Below are 10,706 nucleotides of genomic sequence, written 5' to 3'. Positions count from 1 at the left end.
TGTCATTTTTCTTCCCTTCCTCTTTTTTCTTGAATTTGGAATGACATGTGGGTTTTTAAATTATTCTTCATTTATAAGTTTAGAGGTAAGTGTGGCGGCCATTTCACCATGAACTAGTTTATGTAATTGTTTAGAAGCCAAATAATACTCTTTGGTCGTGTTGTTTCTTTCAGTTTGACACATTTCCCGTTCCTGTTTTCATTTGATTTAAAACTGTAATCAAAAATAGTCTATCAAAAATTCAATTCATTGTAACCAAAGGTAAAGTGAAGATTTGAAAAATCATAGAAAGAAAAAAAAGAAACTCCAAGGTAAACTTGAAAACCGACAGTCCCTTGCCAAATGGCGAAATGTCAAACACATTGAACGAATGGAAAACAATTTCATATTCATGGCTTGATACTGAAATTCCTAATGGTGAGCTTTAGTTTATTTTCAATATAGTGACGTCTGTATTCTTATTTTTGAAAGACTACAAGACGATTAGTATATGACGTATATCATCTGAAGAAAAGTAATATGTGTCATAAAAACCTTTTACTATACTATTTACCATTCAACTGCAACAGAACTGCATTTATCTACTTTATTTCAGTTTTTAATACACTGAAGTAACTATCCAATGTAAAACAGTAAAACACTATGTCGTTTAGCACTTCTAGAAGCTATTGTGTCGCCTGTATTTACTATAACTGCTTTATTTTTACTTGAATTCATCGCTTACATTGCCTCCCAGCATTCGCTATATTAAACTGTTTCTGCCTCTACTTTTACCTAAATCCATCACTTGTACTGCATGTCCACATTCATCAGGTGGCATGTCGCATGGCTTTATTTCTGTGTCTATCCAATATTTGAAATTTGGACGTTAATCAACCAACTATCAATCAGTAATTCATAACTAGCCTTACTAGGTGTAAAATTAAATGATCTGGAAACCCTTCTGTAGCATCCGAGTTTAATTTGGATTTTATGTTGGATTTGTGTTTATTCTTCAGTTTACCTACAATGTTTTTGATTGGCGTTTTTCTTTTGGTCATTTTGTGTCTGTTTTTTATTTCATATTTACATTCTGCTTTTTTTCAAAGACACAATCTAATATCATTTTTCTTCCCTTCCTCTTTTTTCTTGAATTAGGAATGACATTTTACTCTGGCCTGGAATAAGAATGACATTTAACTTTGGTGTGGAATTAGGAATGACATTTTACTCTGGCCTGGAATAAGAATGACATTTAACTTTGGTGTGGAATTAGGAATGACATTTTACTCTGGCCTGGAATAAGAATGACATTTAACTTTGGTGTGGAATTAGGAATGACATTTTACTCTGGCCTGGAATAAGAATGACATTTAACTTTGGTGTGGAATTAGGAATGACATTTTACTCTGGCCTGGAATAAGAATGACATTTAACTTTGGTGTGGAATTAGGAATGACATTTTACTCTGGCCTGGAATAAGAATGACATTTAACTTTGGTGTGGAATTAGGAATGACATTTTACTCTGGCCTGGAATAAGAATGACATTTAACTTTGGTGTGGAATTAGGAATGACATTTTACTCTGGCCTGGAATAAGAATGACATTTAACTTTGGTGTGGAATTAGGAATTACATTTTACTCTGGCCTGCAATAAGAATGACATTTAACTTTGGTCTGGAATTAGGAATGACATTTTTCTCTGGCAGAGCTAAAGTCATTTCAAGTCATTTAGTAGTATTTCAAAACTATACCAATGAAAATATAGAGTTATTTCCCATTATATTAAAGGCTGAGATACAAACATAATCTCTATATACAGCTGAGTTCTCTTCTTGTATTAGAAAGTAAAGTAAGTAAATTATTTATTATAGTGACATGTGTAAATATGTACAGATCATAAACATATAATAAATATACGATAAATATTAATACACCAGGCCCAATGGACCTATAAGTCACCTCAAATGAAATTAAATAATTATAAAATAATTCAGGGATTTTTTAAAAATGAATGTTTCCTTTTTATGTATATATGCTTGAATATTATTGTGATTGCAATATACTGCATAATTCAATATTCATTGTGACCACAATTTCTATCTAAGTTTGTCCCTCTTTCTTATTGCTTAGCAAGACAGTAATCTGGTGTCCAATTACAATGATTTCCGTGGTTTATTTCAATGATCTTCAATGAGTCTGGTTGGCTGTTTATAAGGAGGGCAAATATTCAGAGAAATCTCTTACTGATAATTACTGACTGTTGTGGTGCTTACTTCATGAACAATATTATGGTGTGAAATTTCTTTGTCCATGTCATTTTGATCAAACAGTTTCCTTATCACTTCATTATCTTCATGTCCTAACTTTTAATATTCAAAATGTACATTGTTTGTTCACCATCAAAACCATTATTTTCGTCTTTAATGTATTTTTTATCCTTCTGATACTCATTCATGTATTCTTCACCATTCTGACACTCATTCATGTATTTTTTATCCTTCTGGCACTTATTCATGTATTCTTTATCCTTCTGACACTCATTCATGTATTCTTCCCCATTCTGACAGTCATTCATGTATTCTTCACCATTCTGACACTCATTCAGGTCTTGTTCATCCTTCTGACAGTCATTCATGTATTCTTCACCATTCTGACAGTCATTCATGTATTCTTCACCATTCTGACACTCATTCAGGTCTTGTTCATCCTTCTGACACTCATTCATGTATTCTTCACCATTATGACACTCATTCATGTATTCTTCACCATTCTGACACTCATTCAGGTCTTGTTTATCCTTCTGACAGTCATTCATGTATTCTTCATCCTTCACACACTCATTCAGGTCTTGTTCATCCTTCTCATACTCATTCAGGTCTTGTTCATCCTTTTGACACTCATTCAGGTCTTTTTCAATGTTCTTCTTCATCATGTCTTTAATGTTTGATATATTTTTATCATTACTATGTGCTACAACTACTTTATTCTCTTGCCCTTTATTGTGGACCTTCATATGTCTTGTTACCGATTTTTTGTGTGCAAAGGCATGATCACATAAAAGACACTTGTACGGTTTATAATTGATATGAGTTTGTTCATGAAAGACCAATGATCTACGATAGGCAAACCTAATATTACAGATTTCACATTTATAAGGTTTCTCCTTTCGGTGTGTTTCTGAATGATCAATAAGAGCTGCTTTGTTGTTAAATTCTTCAGAACAAGTATTGCATTTGAGAGGTTTTCCTCCTAGACATACCTCATTCATATGACGTTTGAGATTGCAATGCCATCGGAATGTCTGTCCACAATGCTCACACTGGAGACCTTTGGTTTCAGTATGTATCTGTTTATGTGCCACTAAGTTCCCTGGGTCTGCGAACCCTTTATGACATATATCACAAATATTAGATTTATCGCCAGTGTGAATTTTGAGATGTATTTTGTAGGCTGTGACTAAATAAAACCCTTTACCACAATATTCACATTTGAACTGCCGATCGTCATTTTTAATATGTATTTTGATATGTTTTCGTTTGTCATACTCGCTGGCGAATTTCTTGTGACAAGTTTCACATTTAAACGGTTTTTCTGTATCATGACGTTTCTGGTGTTTCCTCATTGTACTGGGATCACGGAAACCAATTCCACATACAGTGCAGGCATAGGGCTTCTCTCCTGTAATGAGATATTGATAGAAACATAAACTAAATGAATAATTTTAGTACATTTTATATTATTTCTTATACATGTATTTAAATAAAGAAATTTCTACCCAAAAAATATTTTTAATTACATTCCATATAGATATTGGCTGACAAAGCTACATCATCAGTGAGGTACATATACATGTAGACAGCTGATGCCTAATTAGAAAAGAAATAGAACAGTTAACATTGTATAATAAATGTGTTTGAAAAAAAAGGGTGGGAATTCACTTTGATATCAATGCACAGTACCAAATTTATTCTATAACTTCTATCATAATTCTAAACAGCTGCTCTAATTAGATATATCTTAATCTTATCTTTTCACATTAACTCATAAATAGTAATATCAGAGATATAAATATTTTCCTTATTCTATAATAGATATAGAGTGACTCAGTCCTTGGCCAGGGAATTGAACTTAATATCAATAAAAACTTAGATACATGTATGGCACACATTATATGATCTAAATCAGTTACAAGTAATTAGGATAATTTATAGATCTATGGAAAGAAAAAGGCCAAAAGACAAGCAACAGTTCACAATATATTAATTCAGTCAGTGCTTTACAAGAGTATATTTGAAGTTATAAGCATCCTTATACACATGTATTATATTTGTAAATATTTTAAATACAGTATGACATTGCATCTAAAAATAAAATGCTCATTCAGCTATTTTGCTTAAAATACAATGTACATGTAAATGTTTTATTTACCTGTATGAATAGTCTGGTGTCTTTTAAAACTAATATTTTCAGCAAATGCTTTACCACAAACGTGACAAGTATATGCTGTCTTTGTATCATGTACTCTGTAGTGCCTTGTCAATGACTCTCTCAATACATATCGTCTTCCACACACATCACATACATAAGGTTTCTCTTCACTATGAATCTTTACATGCTCAATACAATCAGCCTTTGTGATAAAAGATTTTGGACATTTGACACAAGTAAACAAATTTTGATCATGGTGAGTTTTCAAATGTCCTTTTAAACCATTTTCCCATTTAAATCTTTTACCACACATACTACATATGAACTTTTTTCCATATATTTTATCCACTTTATCATTTTGATCAATGGAATGGAAATCGGATTTTTTTTCATATTTATCTACAGGTACTTTATCATTTTGATCAATTATGTCAATGGAATGAAGTTTAGATTCATTGTCACTTTCAGGTTCCTGTTTAATTTCCAATACTGAATCAGTAGGGTCACTATAGCTACATGTTACACTGTCATAGCTGTGTACTTTGAGTAGTTGTCCATTTTCAAAGTCTGTGCTATTTTCATAGCAATGATATTTCACAATACTTCGACTAGGTTGGTTCTTTCTTTTTGATTTTCTCTTAGAATTATCATTAGACATCTCTAACTTTGAGCAATCTTCCTTAAAGTTTTTGATTTGGATCGCCTTTCTTAAAAGTATAGATACATTTTCCTCTGTCATGCCATTTAATTCTGGATCATTGTCCCTTTCTAAATCAAAAGCATGACAATTTTGTATTCCTCTTTTGTCCATTTTTCAATATTTCACCTCTGGCTCTGCAGTCAATATGGAGAGATTGAAATACAGTTTATTCCTATTGGACCTTTATAATTGCAGCACACTTATATTCTTGTTTATAAGTCTTGAAATACTGATGAAGTCATACTTAATTATAAAAATTTCATCAGATATAATCTTCTTCGATCCAATTATGATTTTCTCAATGAATGGACCTCCTTTAATAATACTACACAATCATTCTGATAACCAATGGACCTCCTTTAATAATACTACACAATCATTCTGATAAGACCTGTGTTAAAGTTGTAGATTGTGAATTTTGTGTCTGAAATATAAAATGAAGTTTAATTGATTTTAATTATGTTTAAGAGTAGATACTGGAATGGCAATATTTGATTCCTATAACTTATATTGTCACCTTTGCAATTACGGGTATAGTATAGGTTCCCAGTTGTCTAGTACCCACAAAAGAAGTCCCGTAATAAATCTACCATCTTTCAAATATGATATTTTTCCGAGATATATAAAGATGCTAAAATTTGTAACATAATCAAAAGCTATTTATTAAACTTTGAATGAATCAAATTAACTGTTAAGTATTTCTGAACTGTATAGGATGGATATATGTCTTGAGTAAATGGTCCAAGTTTTATTTTCCATTTTAACCTGGAAGTTAATTAAATGGCCATATTATTACTTAAAAAAAGTAAACAATATTAATTGCTCTCTCAAATGCTGGTCATGACCCTGCAGGGAATCTTTCAGAAGCCTTGAAGGGGGCTACAAGTATGAGAAAGTAATTGAAAGTCCAATATACAGAAAAAAAAATCACTTCTCTATAATATAAAACGATAAAATTGCGATGAAGTACATGTAATGGGGGAATGTAGTGTAAAATTATGAAAACTACTGATTAGTAATTAAATGTATATAATTATATAAATATCTAGAGAATGCAATATCATTACCCCTAGAAAGTTAAGCTTTTTTCTGGATTTTTATAATTTTATTTACATGTATGTTATACTAGCTGTTACATCACTGTCCTAGGTATGAAGGGGCGCAAGCAAACTAATTTAATCCCACAACATGTACAATGTACATGTATGTGCTTTAATTCAGTGGTTGTTGTTTGTTGCTGTACAAGTATATCAATTTTTTTTCTTGTTTTGTACAAAAGTCAAGCGGTTAATTTTCTTGTATGAATTGTTTTATATTTGTCATATCGAGCCTTTAACAGGTTGGGAACAACCGCCCAAATGAGGGATATCCCTGAAATGAGGGACTGTCCCCAGACAAGGGGTCATTTTAATTAAATTTGCTGTTGTATAAAAGATTAATTTTTTTTTAACTAAATAGGGGAAAAATTTATTATATTTGGAACAACTTTTCTAAAAGAGGGATCCACTTATTTTTAAGAATATTCATATATACAGGTAATAGAATAATACAAAATTATTGGACATGTTTTGACCATATGATACCAGATATATATGTACATAAATGTACCGGTATATAGTTCTTCTTCAAATAATATAAATATGTGCCATTTTGTACTAAAAGGTGTTTTAACAAACAAAATATTTTTTAATCACTTGAAAAGTTCCCCTCATAAAAGGGATAGTCATTTAAAAGGTTGGGAACAAACTTTCTATATGGTGTTTATACATGTATAGAGGGATAATCCCTCTATATTATTAAACAAAAGAGATACATTTATATTTGTTTAGACAGGATTTAACATCGATTGGTACAGGTTACTGTCATGATAAGTAGAAAATGCTTATTTGTCCTGTTTTGATATAAATCCGGTCTAAAGAAATATATCCTCCCATAGAAGGGTAATCTTATCCCTCTATACATGTATAAACACCCCCAGGAAAAGGGGGGCACTTCCATATTTAGTTGATAGGGTGCTGCTGGGGTTCTGTTACCCAACCCTGTAACCCTTTTCATATACATGTAATTTAGATTTCAACAAGAATGTGTCCCCAGTACACGAATGCCCCACTTGCACTATCATTTTCTATGTTCAGTGGACCGTGAAATTGGGGTAAACCCTCTAATTTGGCATTAAAATTAAAAAGATCATATCATAGGGAACATGTATACTAAGTTTGAAGTCGATTGGACTTCAACTTCATCAAAAACTACCTTGACCAAAAACTTAACCTGAAGCGGGACAGACGGACGAACGAATGGACGAACGAACGAACGGACAGACGGACGGACGAACGGACGCACAGACCAGAAAACATAATGCCCCTCTACTATCGTAGGAGGGGCATAAAAATGTATACCTTTTCCCATACTGTTTATTGTTTGGGATTCGTGTGGTGTGTAATGTAAAAGTGGAATACCAAATTGTCAAGAGAGAGAAAAAAGATTGATAAACACAGCCTGAAACACCAAGAAAAATGACAGACGAAGTTGTAGTAACTTTAAAGACATTTTCATATATTTCTGATAGTTTTCCCTACCTATTCACATAATTATATTTTCAAGCTTGAAAAGGTGACCTATTCCAGCTGCACATCTTATCACCTTGTATATAGGAAGTGGACCCCCCCCCCCCCCCCCCAAGGGTTTGTCCCCATCCTTTTTAATAACCAACTATGTGAAATGAGCTTAGCTCATTGTTGAAAGCCATACGGTGATCTGTAGTTGTTTACTTGTATGCCATTAGGGGTCTGATGGAGAGTTGAATCATTGGCAATTATACTATTATAACTAAAATTCAAAATAATAAACTATAACTTTTTATCACATATTTTGTACTGATACATTATGTACGTTTTTGTATGGCCAATAATAGCCAGAAGTCTAGGTTGGTTATCAGCCCTTGGGGACAATATCGATATCAGCCCACGTAATCCATATCGAGCCCTTAAGTTTAACTTCCGGTAAGCCTTCTGGCTTGATATGGAAGTCTAGGGCTGATACCAATCTCCGGCGTAGAGCTCACATCCGTTTCGTACTTCCTTCATATCACTACACTTAATATGACCTCTGCCACACGTTGTGTGGAACTTGTCTCCAAACTGATTTACAACGCTAAAATATGCTCAAGATTACATGAAATCTAGTACATAAAGATGGCCGACTACAAATCGCACCTCTGTGTTCTGAACAAAGAAAGTGTTAATTTAAAAGAAAAGCAAATACTGAAATAGAAATTTTAGATGGGAAGAAAGAAATAGTTGTATTGTAGTGTACTAAGTATACGGAAAGGAAACGAGCGCTGTACGGAGATTGGGCTGATACCAGGGCCAATATGGATAATGCCATGTAATAAGCTATACAATGTACACATGATACATATATTGTCTTGGTACCTGTTTTGACGCGGACCAGAAATGACGCACCAATTTAGTTTTGGGTTTTATATTTCTAAACAAAAGATGTGACGTCATCGATAATTACTATTCATAACATGATGGTGAAGGTCATATGACTACAACATAGATGCCTCAAACTCTGTCCAGAAATGTTATTATTGCTTGAATTAGTAAAGATAATGCAATTTCTGCCATTTTATTAAGGTCAAAAACAGTCTACCCTTCCCAGAATGATTATCAGTCCTAAATCCACTTTGGCCGGCAAAAGTATGTATGCACATGCTGCCCCAGTTTGTGTTTTTCAAATCATATGACTGTCATGTGACATGGTTTTACATTTAAGCGGGAATCACTGTAGAACAAATGATCGTCGCTTATATAATTTTCTATTGTTTATCGATTTTTTTCATTCATTGTACGAAGTATACATTGATAAATGTTTTAATGTCAATGTTGTTTTATGAATGCAATTACTTCTTATTTTCAAGTATATGGAATATATATGTCACTTTGATAAATTTTGAACAATTTTATATAAAATTTGAAATAAAATATAGGTTACAATTAAATTAATGAAAAAAATTGTGTTGCTATCAACATGATCATAAAAGTGACTGTAAATGTCAAAATTTGTTATTAAAATTAAATTTGTTGAATAGTGTTAACTTTAAATTATCCGGATTGAAGCAATTTTTCGAACATCAGGTACACTGCAAGTGGTTTTTACTGGTTTGTTTATAGTGCGTCATTACTGGTACCCATCATAAGTTGACAGTCCGTTTGTAATGTTAGCAAACATGATTTTTATTGCTTTTACTGTTTCAAAAATCAACTGTTTAATGATTGAAATACATTAACAAGTGATCAATCTTTCATTCTATTCCGTGTTTCTTTTTCTTTTAAATGGTAGATTAAATGCAGAGACAAACACAACGTTAGGTGCGTCATTACTGGTTCCTCGGGGATATGTAAGTACATCTTTCAGTATCAGTATAATTTACGTTCAAATTCATGGGTCCCATTTCCTGTAATGTAAGGAATAACAATAATATCAATATATAGACTGCCACTAGTTTTCTTACGCATGACATCTTTTGAATTTCCTGACATGCAACTATTGAAATAATGGATTCACAATTTTGGTTCTTGTGTTTCTGTGAAAAAAAATATCCGGAAGTTGTGAAGATGTAAATAAAATCTATTCGGTCTTCGGATTGGAAACGTCTAAATTTTCGTCAGTTATCACGTTTGTTTGTACATTGATCTACATAAAAAATCTTAAATTTCTGAATATAGGAGGGTTTGGATGGGGTTAAATGATTAAAGAATAATGCCCTTAAAAATGGGAAGGTCTAAAACGCGGAAGTGAAAAATTGGTGTATTATAACTAATATCTCTGGAACCGCTAAAGCTAACCTAATAAATAAAACTGATTTTGAAAGCTAATATAATAGACTATCAGATAAAATTAAAATATAGTATATTTAAAAATGACTTTTTACCGAAAAGTTGACCGAAAGTCTTTCTTAGCGTGACTCTGGCAACACATTTTTGAACATTAAAACTTAAATTCACGAAAAAGCATATAACCCGGTCAAAATCTGTCAATTGATTCTTAAAGACAATTTAATGACAAATAACATCATATAAAGAAAAATATGGACATTACGTAAAAAGGGTAAAAAGTTGACCGGAAGTTACCCTTGTATAGAAATGATGAAGTCAAATTTTCAACTTTGAACTAAAATTCACCAAAAAATAAAAAGCCCAGTCAAAATCAAGAACATGATTCTGAAAGAAAATTTAATGACAAATATATTATTCTCATGTTCTAAAAAGACCAATTAGTTTTGATGAAACAGGAAAAGTGTCATTATCTTATATTTTCCAGATGCAGTAACACTTTCAGAAGATCTTTTGTAGTAGATGGATGTGGAATGAAATCTTATACGTCAAATTTTTTTCATCAATTTTATACCTTTTCACTGCTTTTGATTGGCAATATGAATCGCTGTAATACTATCTTACATGTACATGTGATATATACTAGTCTATTGCTTGTTTGATGTACATTCTCCTTTTATCATTTTAACTGTTAGAAAAATAAATCGCATAGAACAAAATAAAATTAATTTTAATTTGTCTCCGTCCTTTCAG

General features: G+C 32.1%; 1 protein-coding gene across 2 annotated transcripts; it reads right to left on the bottom strand.

Annotated features, from left to right (window-relative positions):
* Positions 1-1,833: 1,833 nt before the first annotated feature.
* On the bottom strand, positions 1,834-9,802 carry LOC143067390 (uncharacterized). 2 transcript variants are annotated; one of them, XM_076240621.1, is made up of 4 exons: positions 9,632-9,802; positions 5,467-5,536; positions 4,413-5,423; positions 1,834-3,662 (listed from the first exon to the last, which is right to left on the bottom strand). In XM_076240621.1, the coding sequence occupies exons 3-4, from the start codon at positions 5,221-5,223 to the stop codon at positions 2,344-2,346; spliced, it is 2,130 nt and encodes a 709-aa protein (XP_076096736.1). In that variant the 5' UTR covers positions 5,224-5,423; positions 5,467-5,536; positions 9,632-9,802; the 3' UTR covers positions 1,834-2,343. The 2 variants fall into 2 exon arrangements, with proteins under 2 accessions (XP_076096736.1, XP_076096735.1); XM_076240620.1 differs by having other exon boundaries at positions 4,413-5,536.
* Positions 9,803-10,706: the final 904 nt, after the last annotated feature.

The sequence above is a fragment of the Mytilus galloprovincialis genome, chromosome 3 (genome assembly GCF_965363235.1).
Source record: "Mytilus galloprovincialis chromosome 3, xbMytGall1.hap1.1, whole genome shotgun sequence".
Classification (NCBI taxonomy): domain Eukaryota; kingdom Metazoa; phylum Mollusca; class Bivalvia; order Mytilida; family Mytilidae; genus Mytilus; species Mytilus galloprovincialis.
Note: the sequence above shows the minus strand (reverse complement) of the source record. Positions and strands in the feature narration are given on the sequence as shown.